A 15,436-nucleotide genomic window follows, 5' to 3' on the forward strand; every position below is an offset into this window, starting at 1 on the left:
GCTGGTGTAGCAGAAGCACACTTGCCACCGACCACTGGAGTCATCTCAGTATATCATCTGCTGCATCATCTTTGCCAAAACTTTCATCAATACATGTAGATGAGTCAATTGTTGGATGGAGCGTAGAATTCAGCTTGTTTCTTTAAGTTCATTCTCAAGTTTTTCGAGCTACGATAAACAAAAGATAAATAATATCAATTAGAACATAGCTACAATTTGCAATGCTCACATTTCCACAAGGCTTTGCTTTTTTGGGGGATGTACAACTGAGGCCAAAAACTGTTAAAATATTAAATGTTCCTAAACTGAATGTACACTACACCCACTTTTATCTGTAAAATACTGATTATCAGTTTATTTTCACTGATTTAAATTTTTCATATTCAGAACACCAACAAGTTTAGTGCTATAAAATAACATTTAATTAAGCCCACCTCTTCTTCCTGTTCTTTTTCTTGTCGTAAGATATCCTCTAAAATCTTCTGAAACCGTTCCTATGAAAGAAAAAAACACAATAAATTTACAACTTGAGAGCACACAGTCTTGTTCTGGACTCAGCATCACTTGTGAGTAGAGATTTTGGGGTTTTCTCTCTTAATTCAAGGGCTTTTCCCTGGGTTCTCCACTATTCCTCCTTCCGCAAAACCAAACGCTAAATTCCAATTTGCCACGCCCCAACTTTGATCAGCCCAGAGGTTGTTTCAGAGTGGGATCTATGGGTAAGCTGTCAGCCCAGAGGTGTTTTTGGGATTCAGTAAAAATTGAAGGTTGTATTGAAGTTTATATGGTGTAGTTAATTACAAACTGCTTCAATTGAGTTAGGAGTTCTCAGAGTTAAAGATAAAGAATTCATTTATAATTGGTGCTAGTGAAATATTAACCTTTAAAAATGGATTAGCTGCTCCACTGACTCTTGCTATTTGTTGAGCTTTGGAACTTCTTATTTCTTCAAGTTTTTCCCTGGCATCCTCCAGCTGGGATTTCAATCCTAAAATATAAGTTGAGTATGAGTGTTGACCAAGGTACAGAGACATAAACTGCAGAGAGGGAGGTGCTGGGGGTTTTAGTCTCCCACGCTTTGCTGATGTCCACTGAATTTAATAATAATAATAATATTATTATTAATATTAATAATAATAATATTAATAATAATAATAATAATATTAATAATAATATTAATAATAATATTAATAATAATAATAATATTAATAATATTAATAATATAAATGAGATACCAGATAATAATAATGATAGTGATAATGATAATAGCAGTAGTGATAGTGATAATAATCAATGATAATGATAATGATCATAATATCAATCATAATGATAATCATCATGATGATAATAAGGATAATAATATTATTATTATTAATAATAATATTCAATTCTTCACACTCACCCTCGTCAAATTCATCATTATCATCTCCTTCCACATCAACATCATCATCATAATTTTCTTGACTTTGATCCTGGTCGTCTTCTTCATCTTCATCACTGCTTGCCTCCTGGAGAAGTTTAAAGAGTTCGTTCCTTTCTTCATCATCACTAGCCATTGTCATCTGTGATAGATCATCATTCCTTAATGACAGTGAGTTTACGGACAGCTCTGCATCTGTGGGTAGGTTTATGCTATTCAAAAAACAGAGCAACAGCATTACTTTTATTGAGCTTTTAGAGAACATTAGTAAAAAGAAAAATGTAAGTCATTAAAGCAGAACAAAAAGGAAAGTATCTTCGACAGTAATAAAGGTATTATTCATACTTTTGAGAATCGTCAGGTTTTTCTTCGTCGTTCAGGACTTCAAATGCTGTAAAAGAGTCAAGGACTTCACAACCGTACAAGCAAAATACAATGTACCTTTATTCTTTAATACATACTGTAGGGTGAAAAATGTGTATGGCAAGAGAGAGAGCAACAAAGTCTTTAAATACACAGAAGTGAGAGACAGCACCATACCAGCTCACAGGTGCAGATCTAGGGGAGTTGTGCAGGGGAAGCACACCCTCCCCCAGATGAGCTGATATTTGCTGCATTATAGGTGAATTTGTAGGAAAACGGTGAACCCCCTTCTAAAAAAAATCCTGGATGATGCACCCCTCTTTCCCCTACTAGAATAAATCCTGGATCCACTCCTGAGCGCATGTCATTCATGACTCTTAGCTTTGGTTACATACACTAAAGGATACTGACAGTAGTAGCACTCAAATCTGTCCTCAATAATCTTTTGACTTCTTTTTCTATTTCTGGAGATTCTGATACCTGAATAACAAAAAAAAACAACAACAACATTAGTTTGACAGACTGCAAATCTCATTAATCATGATGACTGATTTATATAATTTTACACAACAGTTCTTTTAGTAGAAAAAGTCATCAGATGTCTACTTTGAATACAATAATTTCCCATTTCAAACCACATGTCAAGATCCTTTTTAAAAGTTGTATCAATATTGATGTGTCTTTTCATGCCCAACCATTACAGTGCAACTGCTATAACCAGGGCCACTTGGACCAGAGAACCGATTAAAATGTAGAATGAAAACAATGCAATTCCAACTTTGGGTAGTGGAGCCAATCAAAAACCTAGACTGTACAAGGATGTTAATTTGACCCTGAGGTTACATGTAAACAACTAGATAGCCGTCATCATTATCTTGCGAGAATAAAAAGATATAAGGAAAGGCTATTGTTTGCTGCTGCTTTCTGATTGGCTCCACTGATCAAAGATGGAATGTTTTGTTTTTATTCTACAATTATTATTGGATTGGTTCTTGTTGTCTAATTGGCACCAGTTTTAGTAGTTGCACCTGTAAGTAAAGAAATGTTACTAAAGAGAATGATATATTGTCTATGAGCAATTGTAAACGAGCAAATATTATACCAAAGGTAATGAGGGTCTACTGAAGGCTTGCCTTTTTCTTTGCCATTTTTCTGAATCTTCTTTTTCTTCCATTTTTGAGAGGTGGTGTAACTAAAAAGCAAGAAAACAAATTGACATCTCAACTTCAAATAAACTTCCAAGGTTTAAAGATCAAATGATATAAGTATACAGGCTCTTAGGATTGGTCTCCAAATTCATCTCCATAACCTAAAACAACATGAAATCCTTACCAATTTTCCTTCAAAATTTGGGAAGGCAATTAACAGTGCTACAAATCCAAATGTCTGTTGTTCTGGTTCCTGAAATATCAATCATTTACTCAAAATATTTCTATTCTTACTTCCATGGTTCCAGATGAATTTCTTGGATTCTTTTTTGTGATGTTTGTTTTCATCTTCTGGACTGTCATGATCGCCATCGGAACACACCAAGAGCTACAGTATACAAAAATGAATTATAATGTAATATTCAAGGCTCAATAATTTGATTTCACTAGACATACATCATTTCCTGCCTCACATAAAATGTTCATCAGTTGAATTACAAGTTTCAGATCTATAGCTTCTATCTAAAGTATCAAAAAGTAAAAGTAAATGCTAATGTGTTATCTTTCCCCACTGTGGTTCCAAATGTTCAGGTCACTGGTTCGAGCCCTGCAGACACCATTATGTGAATTGAGTTTGTTTGATGTGTTATTGTTGTTTGATGTCTTCTCTCCTGTGCTTTGAGGGTTTTCTTCCAGCTTCTCCGGTTTTCTTCCCTCCACTAAAATCAGCTTCTAATTTTTAAGTTGATCTTAAAAGGTCTGGGTGAAAATAACTATGACTGTGAAAATCTAGTTACCCTATCACATTTTCTCATTACCTGACAAACATCAGCTGTTTTGTAGAAGCTTTTGCAGTCCAGTGTTTTATGTGATTCAATTAAACAAGGCAGATCAACAAGCTATTGACAAGAACAACAATAACATTATTTTAGATAATTTGCCATAAGGCAGGTGCTACACAAAAGAACAATTGTCCCCTACGAGGCACGACACCATAATAAGTAATAAACACATTAATAAGTAATCTGACTTTCTTTAAGTGTAGATGAAAAGGAATAATGCTCAACCTACTCAACTTCCTAGCAGGGTAGAAAAGGACTTCTGCTCACAGGGTAGGGAATGACATACAGTCTCAAGCAGAATGTTTTCAAAAATTGATTGAAAATGAGTAGAGTTTAATATATTCAATGTTGTACCATACCTTACTTGAAAGGGCCTCTCCATTGACTCGAACAGTGGCATATCTGTTATCGGCTATAAAAAGATTGAAGTATTAAATGTTATCATCTATCTACATCATCATGTTTTATCATCATGTATCATCATCATCATTATCATGTATCATCATTATCATGTATCATCGTCATCAACATGTATCATCATAATGTATCATCACCATGTATCATCATGTATCATCATCATGTATCATCATCAAATATCATCATCATACATTATCATTATCATGTATCATTAATTTTTAAACTACCTTGAAACTCGATTGATAGCTTGTCCTTTAGTGTTCCAGCTCTGAGAGCATTCCTTACAAAGTCAGCTTGTTTCTAAAGAACGAAAGACAAAGCGAATTCTAAGCTTTCGTTACAAGTCAAAATACTACATAACAATATACAAACAATTTTCACAAGAACAGACCTGTGGCAAACGAAGAATGAATTGATTTTCGAGTACTCCACTTTCGTACGATTTTACTTTCGAAGACATGACCCTTTTTTGACGCAAAATATTTTAAAACAACGCAAAATTAATCGCTAAAAAGAGCAAAATAAAAATATTCGTCCTTTGTCCGCCATCTTGGAAAACCATCTGCGCGCGCATGTTGAGAAACTCATTTTTACTGCGGGCTCAGTTTCTAGTAAATCCACAGGTAGCCCAAGCTCTAATGTACTTCATATATTCGAATATTTCAAGATATATTCATGATAAACTCCAAAAGAGCTCTTATATTTCATCGATCGTTTCCTTGTGTATATTTAGACTGACTGAGATCTTTTCAGTAAGTTTTTGTATATTTTCTCTAAATAAATAATGATTGTGCCTTGGGCTTCCTGTGGTGTAGAAGGTCTGGAACGAGCAAAGATAAAAGATCGACTTCGAAGAAAATGTGAAGAATTTGGAGGTCTTTCCTTCACTTTTCTTCAAAATGGGAAGGTCTTCAAAAGACAAACGCGACATATACTACCGCCTTGCCAAAGAAGAAGGGTGGAGGGCCCGAAGTGCGTTCAAACTTTTGCATTTGAATGAAGATTTTGAGCTGTTTTCTGGGGTGAATCGTGTGGTTGATTTGTGTGCAGCACCAGGCAGTTGGAGCCAAGTTTTGAGTCGTAAGTTGATTGAGGAAAGAACTGAGGGAAACGAAGATGTGAAGATTGTTGCTGTGGATTTACAAGCTATGGCGCCTTTGCCTGGCGTTATACAAATCCAGGGAGACATAACAAAGGTATAATTTGAGTGTGGGGGAGGGAGGGGGAGGGAGGGTAGAAAACAGATTCAGATTTCAGTCTCCTTTTTAACGAATAAGATACTTAATAGACCTCTTTAGCTTAGGTATAATGTTTTCCCATTTCAAACCACTTGAGAATAAGATTCTTTGTTTGAGTTATATCCATATTCATGTGTTTTCTCATGTACAACCATTGAACAAACAAAGGATATTCTTTGACTAGGAAATAAAATATGGTCCAAAATGGGAAAACATTATGCGAAAAATATTTATACCCCAATTACAGCCAATTGCTGCCACACCCAGGAAGTTAAAGAAATTGATTAATTCTACCATGTTGCACTTTCTGCCCATTTTGAAATTCCAGTATCCCTTCATTTCAAATATGTGGATATTTAAGCATTTCATTCCTTTTTTACAGGCATCCACAGCCACACAAATTATTTTACATTTCGAAGGAGAGCATGCAGATCTTGTGGTATGTGATGGTGCGCCTGACGTGACAGGTTTACATGACATTGATGAATACATCCAAGGTCAACTTCTCCTTGCGGCACTTAACATAACCACTCATGTCCTAAAAAAGGGTGGTAACTTTGTTGCCAAGATTTTCAGAGGAAAGGATGTATCTCTTCTGTACTCCCAGCTCAAGATTTTCTTCCCTACTGTTACAATTTGTAAACCAAGAAGTAGTAGGAACTCCAGTATCGAGAGTTTTGTGGTGTGTCAAAATTACTCTCCTCCTGAAGGGTACAAGCCAACGATGTCTAATCCTCTTCTGGACTGTCACCAGAACCCTGATTTTCAAAGGTAGGAATCTAAGTTGTTGTTATTATGTTAAGCTATGATCTTTCTTTGATTTGTCTCTAACAATGATTATTGTTGGGGGAAGATAGGGTTGTACCTACTAGTCTTTTGCATGGGCTCTATTATCTTATCTATATTGAGTATATTAATTATGATAATGATAAAGATGTTGATGATGATGATGATAATGATACATGATGAAGATATATGATGATGATGAAGATGATGATGATACATGATGATACATGATGATGATACATGATGATGATATATGGTGATGATACATGATGATGATATATGATGATACATGATGATGATACATGATACATGATACATGATGATGATACACCATGATAATACATGATGAGGATAAATGATGATGTTATATGATGATGATGATGAAGATGATAATGATAATGATAACTTGAATGGATAACACAATTACTGGAAATCCAGTAGTTTATGTTGTGGCCCTACGACAGTTTACCTAATGCCTATATACAGATTAGCTAATCATAATATTGTACAGTATATAACTTGTATGTTTATTATTTAAAGTTTAAAAGCCAACTGTCATTTTGTTTAAAACCTTCCGTTTTTACTTTTTTAAACATTTTTCTAATCTCTTTGCCTCTTTACCCATTAACTATTTATTCATGTAGTAACCTTTTAACTGAATTGTTGCTTCTTTTTTCTATTCTTAGTTTGGAAGGCGTGAATCGAGTTGTGGTGCCTTTCCTGGCCTGTGGTGACCTGAGTGCGTACGACTCGGACCAAACATACCTTTTGGAAGCAAAGGAAAATGGAGAGTACAAGTCCCTTCCTCCCACCCAAGCACCTATAGACCCTCCTTACAAAACTGCTTGTTATCTGAAGAAAAATAGTATGCTGGCTACACAGGATAATAGTGATGGAAGTCAATCTGGGTCTAAAGAAAGCTAGGAAACAGTTCTCTGGTCTTGGTCTTAATCTATTCTTTCCAAAGTTGCCATTGCCTTCACTACCAGCACCAACAGACCCTCCTTATAAAACAGCCTTGCTAGCAACCCTGGTTGATGACGATATAGAAGTGCACCCACTTCCACAGGAAGCTAGCAAATGGGAAACTAGTTTTCTGACTTGCTGTCTATTATCCTATGAGAATCAACCCCAAACAGTATTTAGGTATTCTTGTACTTCATGACCAGCCGACAAGTGCCGGTCAACTGTTGGTGGATAGTCGGACCGACTTTTGACCAACACTTGACCGTCACTTGACCGTCACTTGACCGTCACTTCACTTGACCGTCACTTCACTTGACCATTACTTCGTAATGGAGTTAGAATGTTATGGAAGACAAAATGATTTGAGAAGCTAGTATATGTAAATGGAAAACTGGATTTCTGACATGCCATCTATTCTCTACTCTTGTCTATGGCTATGACAACCAACAGCAAACAGCATCTACTTCATTCTTGGAGGTAGAAAGTTAGGAAGGGAAAGTTGAGACAAGAAGCTGGTAAACAAATTGGAGGTTCTGATATCCAACTTGATGTTTGTTTTACGAAATAGGATGCTAGTAATGTAACTCAGCTACACTTGTAGTTTAAAGCAAGTGATTTTATCAAGGCAGACAAGTAAGTACATAATAGAAAATTTCTAATAAGCAAGAGTAATGAATGAGAGGAGATATGCTAGTTTGGTAGTGGAGATTGGATAGAAATTTATCCAGAAAATGAGACCAGAAACTCATACCTAACATAAATATGTAAGTGGTGTAAATCAACTGATAATATTCAGATATCTTCATCTATTCATATATCTTAATCTCAGTCCTACACAACAGGATTTTTCCTTTCACTTATTTTTTCTTTTAGAAATCATTTTAGTATTCATCCAAAGGTTGAAAAAATGTAAAAATATCAAAGGAAATAGGCATAGTTCTGGAAATATCCCTATCTGCTCCCTAAATTGAAGAGGGAAATGAGGGATAGACCTCTTTACCTTGGGTGTAACGTTTTCCCTATTTCAGACCACCTGCCATTTTCTTGAGAATAAAATTCTTCAATTGAGTTGTATCCACATTCATGTCTTCTCATGTGCAACCATTAAACAAAGAAATGATACTCTAGGGAATGACACACAGCCTGGGATTGGAAAACATTATGCCCAAGCTAATTTGGTCTATCTAATATACAAGAGTTGAAAGACTAGATGGTCAGGGAAAAAAATTAATTAGCTTATCAGGGCATATTCTGTTTAAGCTGCAATTAAACACTTTGCTTTGTCAAGAAATATTTCAATATTAAAATTGCTAATTATCAATTATTTATTCATCATTATTGGTGATGATTCGTGTTGTAAGTAATTGATAATTAATAGTACATTTTAATTATCCCACAAATACTGTAGGTACAACTCATTTGATCTTTACATTTCTTCGGTACCAATTATATTAATTTTAATGGCTGTTACTAGTTATTCATTTAACATCAGTTTGCCACAAAGCATTTATTTGAGGCTGCAAGGTTCAAATATGAATAATTTATAAATCAGATGTCAGTTTAAAGTGTTTCCATGACATCCCATTGGCATGCACACTTCAAAACGTCAAATATCCAGACAGTGTATTTCCAGACTTTGATGTCTGCCAATTCCTCTTTTTTCTTCAATGAAAACCGAAACACTTTCTTCAGACTTAATCCAAATGCATTAAATAATTTTATTCTTTGTATGTTAGGATTTTACTAAGATCAAGTAGAAAAAGTTCAGATCTAAGGAAAGATCTTTTATAATCAAGAAAGAAAATCAAAATTATTAGAAACATTTCTAGTTGTTTTAGTTTTTCATCCTACATTAATCTATAAAGCAAAAAAAAAATTGATTTTAGAAAACTTTTCTACCATAAGAAATTTAAATTTATTTCTCCAGACAAAACATTTTTAAACTAATAATCAATCTTTATGTTAGAACAGGCTGATTATTTTGGCAGCTTTTGCTGATTCGGGCATGCTTTCACTACCACTACATTAATTTTATTATTTTATGCATACAACACTCAACGATATGGTTGAAAATTTTCTGGTTTTCAGGTGCCACATTTCTGATGATAAATATGCCAATAATTCCAGTTTTTGAATAATTTTATCAGTTTATTTATTTCTCTCATATTAGAATTTTGTTCAAACACCATGTTTTTTTAGATTAGTTTTTTCTGTTACAACTATTCTTACTCTTACAAAATTCACCTATAAAATTTTACAGGGAATATGCAGCGAAAATAATTTTACCGATAACACAAGATAAGAATATTCATAATCAAAATAACAACTTGGAAATAATACCACACAACATGAATCCTGAACAAAATGTAGACAATTTTTGCCCAAGTAAAGCCTTTTTAAAAAAATTTTTTTTTTTTTGCTTTAGTAATCTTCGACATGAATTCTTGAATTCTATAAAACTACTCTTCATGTCAAAGCAAAATTTTAAAACTTGCACACACCAGATAACTGGGATCTATTAATATGATAAATAGTTAATGTCATTTTATGATAATTTGCCTTTTTGGTGAGATTCCTTGGAATACCTAATGTAAGACCTTTGAGAGAGTTGAACAGCAATGTTACAGTTCCAAGAAAGTCAATTTTGGTGACTGCAAAAATACCATGCTTTTGGCGTAACCGTAAGGTCAAGTGATATGCATTGATAGTTAACACTCAAGGGTTTAATTTATGCAGATATTATAAAAATATAGTCAATCAGTCCAGCAGGCATGATAACCTTGAATTGCTTGTTCAACAACAAGAAATTTTTATCTCTGATAATCAGTGATTTTTTTTTTTTTTTTCATTATTTGTTTATTAACTAATAACTTTTACTAGGAGACAACATCAAAGTAGCTGTCAATTCAGGTTGCTAGTTTCTTACATCGAGAAAGTAATAGATTGGAGGAAAAGAATTGAAAACAAAAATTGACTTCAAAACTAGACTGTAAACATTTTTTTCTTGGGCATTATTTTAAAATTGTATCCTAGAGAAAAACCTAAACGTATTTCTATTTCCCAACCACCCCTGGATCAATGCATAAGGCCCAAAGGAGTAAATGTATGCAATATAGTACTACCAAAGCTGACCCATACATAACTTATCACCTGTAATTATTGCTCTATATAACAATACATCACATCACAGGTTATTTATAGGGGGGCAGAATGATGAAGAACGATAACAATTTGGGTCACTTTAGCTACAGCTGAATTATAACCCTAATATGTCTGATTTTCAAACATTTTATAAACCTATTAACCTGGTTTATCCTACAATATACACCTATTTCAAAAAAAGTTTGTCTAATAATAAGCAGCTCGTAAAGTCCTCCACTGATCTTGTAAAACACCATTGAGCTCCTGGAAATTGTGCTATATAAATTCATCCCTTTTTTTCCATCTATCTCTAAAGGTGATAGGTCATTCCGACATGGAAATGGTTTCATTGAATACAAAGAACATTGAATGGACACTAAGGTTCATGTTCTTAACAACAATAAGAAACAGAAACAAGTCATTCCAGCTATTCTTGGATCTCAGAATGACCTATCGCTCTTCCCCTATTGCCTATCGCCTTTGGCGGTGACAACATTTTTTGAAATAGGTGTTAATGTATTATTGCTTAAGTTATAAAAAATACTTTTATGATCAGTTTTTTGTTGTTGCTGTTTTGTATTCCTCCTATAACCATGATTCTTAGCGGTCAAACAAAGGATTGTTTTCTTGTGATATAGGGCAATTTATAATAATAATATATATCTCAAATAAACAATTGTCTAACTTCAATGGAAAAATGTTTTGTGTCAAATATTTTTATTGAGACGATGTTTTTCGTAGTAAAAGACTTGGACCATTTTATGGCTACAATAGTGTTGAGAGGATGTCCCTGACAATATATTTATGTACATAATTAATGCTATTGTTATCAAATAAAATAACAGACAATCTTAAACATTTACTTTAAAAACATAAAATTCTTTTCTCAAAATTACTTTGAAAAGTTAGACAAGGTTTAAAAATATCAAGAAGAACAATGAAATATCTTAGATGATAAATACATCTGTTTTTAAGTTTTGACAAAAAGTTCATTAAATTTTTGGAATGTTATCATGTTTTGTATTGCGCTGCAATAACTATTATTTTATGGTCAATAGATAGATATGTTTTTATTCTAGAAGTCGTAATTTAAGACTTATTAGTTGTATGTCAAAGAAAACACAAATGTTTCAAATCTTTTTCCTCAAGTTTTTCCCATTTAAATACTTTGAGCCTATTTTTGAAGGTTTTTGAAATAATTGAATTGTAAGACACCCTGTGAAAAGACCATGCCTTAACACAATTTCAATAACAAAATAGCATTTCTTTCGACTATCATAGTGTAATAATAATAGAAAACAGTCCTGTCATGCTCAGTATGTCCAGAACTTAAGAAGAACAAACTAAAAACCTTCATCACCTATTCTAAATTTAAAACATAAAAGGTTTGATTTCAATAAGTGGATATATTCTTTTGTTAGATCATAGCACATGGAACGGGCTCTCAAACACATTGCTTGTGTGGATACATATTTTCAAAAGCACTGTGGTTTAACAACAAGATGCCTTGTCAATCACAACTGAAGGATAGCAAGAATGGATTCGCAAGAACATATTGTCACAAAGTCCTTCAACAGATAGTTGAGTACTTTGAGCTTTAAAATCAAATCTTGGTAGAGATAGATAAAGGACATAACACCTTAGAAACTTAGAAATACCTAAATGGGAAAAACCTTGTCAACCAATCGGAACTTGTCAATGATTTATTCATTCACTAACACAAGCTGTATTATACAGTTACATAATTGAATATATTCTTGTTATGCAAGCAATAGTACGACCATCATCAACCAATAATTTCACCTAATAGATCTAAGTTTGGAATAGAGCCAGTATAGGTTGTCTCCAAGTTATTCAGAGAACCTGATGATTGTTCGAGAAGTGATGCAAAAGATGGTGCTTTCTCTAGTGAGCCTAGTGGTGAAAAAGGATTATAATTTGAATCTGAATTTGCAGTCGAGGTTGGATTGTCGAGAGCCAAAGGGTCAGAAAAACTTTGTGCCCTTGTTACCTTAGGAATGTCATTCCTTGTGGAATATTTCATTTCCTGTGAAATATTCTGTCTACTTGAGTCTCTTAAATTTGTGCCATAGCCCATTGTCTGGTGATCTGGTCTTGAAGGAGGCATAGCCCCAGATTGAGTCATGGCGGCCCTGCTTCTTTGCGGCATCTGCATAAGTCCTTGCATTGCAGATTGCGATGGAAAGCCTGTAGTTCTATTATTATAATTATATCCTGCTGTGGTGTTTGTCCTGCCATCTATCATAGCATTAGCAGGATTCTGTCCGGGTGGTATATTGTTTCGCATTTGATTCACTTGTCCTTGGTATGCCGTGCCTGGTGGCCCATAAGATGGAGCAGGCTGACTAATAGTACGATGATACAACGTGAATGAATTGCGTCGATTAAAATGATATGCAGTAGAAGACATGTCTGTTTGTTGAGGTTGTGCTTGTGAAGGTACTTGCTGATCGCCAACCGTATACTGATTCATCTGTTGATTATACTGCTCAGGGTAAGCCTGTCCTGGTAACGGCATGGACATTTGTCGCTGGAATGGCGTCTGTGAGGACTGTAAATTTTGGTATCCACCATTAGTGTATGGAGGAAGGTTCTGCATAGACATATTGTTGTTGACTTGAGGGACTGTTTGTGACATGGTAACTTGTGTGGGGTATTGCTGATACGGGGGTTGCTGGTGTTCTGGAATACTGGGATGCGAGAGCCGGTGAGACATAGATTGCTGCTGATTTAACCTTGAGTATAATGCCTGCTGTTGGGCTTGGCTTTGCATCATTCTCTGGTATTGCAGTGACTGAGTAGTATTGCTAGAAAATCCTGTCGACATAATGACATTGTGATTCTGATCCTTTGATGAATACATATTCCCAAACTGATCGGCACCTGTTGCCATTGAACCACGAAAACGACCCGCAGCAGAGAATTGAGCAGGTTGATTTGCATTTTGGTTTGGCATTTGTGGTTGGGTACCTGAAACAGCAAATCTAATACTATCCATGAACTGCATTTGCTGTGATCGAAATTGCTGACTTGCATTTGGTTCCTGTCCATCCATATACCCAGAAACAGCTTGGGCCCTCTGGCTTTGTGCTTGCCTGGCCAAGTGTTGCAAATGAAGTGCTCCAGGGGGCCCTTGGGAGGGAGGGGTAGGGTATTTGTTTTTCTGACCAGTGGCTTGGTTTGGGACAGTTGGATTTTGCTGTTGAACATTTAGCGTATCCCTAGCATCAATTTGTGATTGTGCTGGTCGAGAAATCTGGTGATGTTGAGGTGAAATCTCGGAATTTATGGAAGGAATTCCAGCGTTCTTGAACATATCATTAAGAATGCGTTGGAAGTCATCAAGCTGTTGCTGTAATTCATGACCCACGCTAGGATCGGTAGATTTATTCTCTGTACTAGTACGACCTAAACCATTAGGTATACTATCGCGCGATCTACTACGTACAGTTCGACCGCCATCACATGAAACTGCAATAGAATGCGATTCTTGCTTGAACTCTGTTGGAGGTAAAGAGTTCGGCGATGCTACCCTGTTGGCGTTTTGATATGTCTCGGAAGGATGAGCTCCTGACGAAGTTAACAACGGTGAACTCCTCGAAGTATCCCCAACAAAGTGACCGTTACTTCCCATAACCGATCCAGAGAGCATAGTTTCGCTAGATAATGAATCTCCTTGATTCGCAGATTGTTGTTGTTGTTCAGCTTGCGAGGAAGGTAACGATATTTGATGTTCATGCGATACCAGAGAAGAATTATGGACGTCGTCCGCTCTCGGATATTTCGATAAACTTTCGCCTCCAATTTGTCCATTTTCGTTGTCACAGCTCAAGTGAATATTATTCATTCCCTGGTCGTGTTTCCGCTTTGAGATAATTCGCTGCTGTAAAGAGAGAAAAAAATAAACTCAGGAGAGAGAAAATTGAGACATGTGCTTGGAATAACCACCATTAAACAATCGAATCTCCTATCATCAACAGTGCCGAAAAAAACTTGCATAATGAAATGCAAATACAAGAAAGTTTCGGCACCTTGATCGAGCAACACACAACAATGTTACCTGAAGAATTGCATTAGTAGACTTCAACTCCAGTCCATTCGATGGATGCTCCATCTTCGGCATTGAATCTTGTTGTTTCATTTTTGCGTTGAACAGCTTCGTATTACGACCCTCTAAGGGTCGTTTGTTCAGTAGCATCATCGCTTCTTGTCTCTCCTGGTCCTCTAGCACCGCCAGCGATCGCTCCTGTTTGCTCTGGCAATCGGAGTGACGCTTTCTGTATTGCACTAATCGTTCACGGAGTTTGTCCACAACCACTCGATGTTTAGGAGTCATATTCCTCTCTTCCATGTTGCAATACGACCAACAGTGTTCACGATTTGTCGTAGGACTCCGATTGTTCCTTCGAAGGCCTAGAACATCGAAGGAGCCTCACCTGAGAGAGATTTTCGCCGATCGCTTGCCCGTCACATGAGTTTTTCCCTTAATTTTCTAGCGACATGGCCAAAACTACAACAGATATACATACACACATCGAACCGTCTTCTACGATTAGCAAGTATCGAGGGGTCGACAAACTCCTGACGTAACCACTACGTCATCTAGAAGAACTTAGCGTTTCATCAGCTTTGCCCTTATCTCTAGGGCTTTGAGCATTTGAGCTTTAAAAAAATAAGTAATAATTATTCAGCAATCCTTACATAAATCCTAACCCTTTTTTGATTCCAGCTACGCGTAGTGGAATACTAAAGAGAGTTTACAGCCCGGAATTTTGTTAATTTTTATCGATATTGACAATCCATTTGAGAGACTAGTTGAGGAGTTGCATTCTGAAAACACACACGCGTTGTCCTTAAGTTTACTTTAAAAATTACTCTACTAATTTATTGGAATAATGTGTTATTTTTTAACGCCCACAGTCGTTTACAAAGCGTATTTTAGAAGGATAAAATACGGGGAATGTAAAGAATGATGTTCATTGAATTTCGGACCTACATTTGAGGGTTTATCAAAGTCGAGTTTCTCATGACTCGGTGGAGAAGACGACAACGCATGATTGGTTAGAATATATAAGAAGTTGTTTTTGTTTGATT

At 35.5% G+C, this 15,436-nt stretch overlaps 3 protein-coding genes across 3 annotated transcripts; 1 reads left to right on the forward strand and 2 right to left on the reverse strand.

Annotated features, from left to right (window-relative positions):
* Positions 1–28: 28 nt before the first annotated feature.
* On the reverse strand, positions 29–4,739 carry LOC116300006 (transcription initiation factor TFIID subunit 7). Its single transcript, XM_031708762.2, has 12 exons — positions 4,582–4,739; positions 4,418–4,490; positions 4,133–4,185; positions 3,750–3,830; positions 3,226–3,319; positions 2,917–2,975; positions 2,191–2,263; positions 1,766–1,811; positions 1,403–1,632; positions 882–988; positions 435–494; positions 29–168 (listed from the first exon to the last, which is right to left on the reverse strand). The coding sequence occupies exons 1-12, from the start codon at positions 4,648–4,650 to the stop codon at positions 130–132; spliced, it is 984 nt and encodes a 327-aa protein (XP_031564622.2). The 5' UTR covers positions 4,651–4,739; the 3' UTR covers positions 29–129.
* Positions 4,740–5,018: 279 nt separating this feature from the next.
* Positions 5,019–8,248, forward strand: LOC116300007 (tRNA (cytidine(32)/guanosine(34)-2'-O)-methyltransferase). The gene is made up of 3 exons (XM_031708763.2): positions 5,019–5,386; positions 5,811–6,199; positions 6,901–8,248. Exons 1-3 carry the CDS (start codon positions 5,090–5,092, stop codon positions 7,136–7,138), a joined length of 924 nt encoding a protein of 307 aa, XP_031564623.2. The 5' UTR covers positions 5,019–5,089; the 3' UTR covers positions 7,139–8,248.
* Positions 8,249–11,021: 2,773 nt separating this feature from the next.
* LOC116299997 (uncharacterized) lies at positions 11,022–14,948 on the reverse strand. The gene is made up of 2 exons (XM_031708734.2): positions 14,403–14,948; positions 11,022–14,225 (listed from the first exon to the last, which is right to left on the reverse strand). The coding sequence occupies exons 1-2, from the start codon at positions 14,691–14,693 to the stop codon at positions 12,108–12,110; spliced, it is 2,409 nt and encodes an 802-aa protein (XP_031564594.2). The 5' UTR covers positions 14,694–14,948; the 3' UTR covers positions 11,022–12,107.
* Between the last annotated feature and the right edge of the window lie 488 nt (positions 14,949–15,436).

This window comes from Actinia tenebrosa, unplaced genomic scaffold (genome assembly GCF_029948245.1).
Source record: "Actinia tenebrosa isolate PJP-AT-01 unplaced genomic scaffold, QUT_ActTen_1.0 PGA_scaffold6__47_contigs__length_16458017, whole genome shotgun sequence".
Taxonomy (NCBI): Eukaryota; Metazoa; Cnidaria; class Anthozoa; order Actiniaria; family Actiniidae; genus Actinia; species Actinia tenebrosa.

Coding starts and splice junctions, on each gene's coding strand:
- LOC116300006 (XM_031708762.2), bottom strand. CDS start 4,650: ATGTCTTCGAAAGTAAAATCGTACGAAAGTGGAGTACTCGAAAATCAA. Junction 1,633..1,765: donor AAACCTGACGATTCTCAAAA/GTATGAATAATA, acceptor TTTTTTGAATAG/CATAAACCTACCCACAGATG. Junction 169..434: donor AAAAAGAACAGGAAGAAGAG/GTGGGCTTAATT, acceptor TGTTTATCGTAG/CTCGAAAAACTTGAGAATGA.
- LOC116300007 (XM_031708763.2), top strand. CDS start 5,090: ATGGGAAGGTCTTCAAAAGACAAACGCGACATATACTACCGCCTTGCC. Junction 5,387..5,810: donor TCCAGGGAGACATAACAAAG/GTATAATTTGAG, acceptor CCTTTTTTACAG/GCATCCACAGCCACACAAAT. Junction 6,200..6,900: donor CAGAACCCTGATTTTCAAAG/GTAGGAATCTAA, acceptor TTCTATTCTTAG/TTTGGAAGGCGTGAATCGAG.
- LOC116299997 (XM_031708734.2), bottom strand. CDS start 14,693: ATGGAAGAGAGGAATATGACTCCTAAACATCGAGTGGTTGTGGACAAA. Junction 14,226..14,402: donor CTACTAATGCAATTCTTCAG/GTAACATTGTTG, acceptor CTCTCTTTACAG/CAGCGAATTATCTCAAAGCG.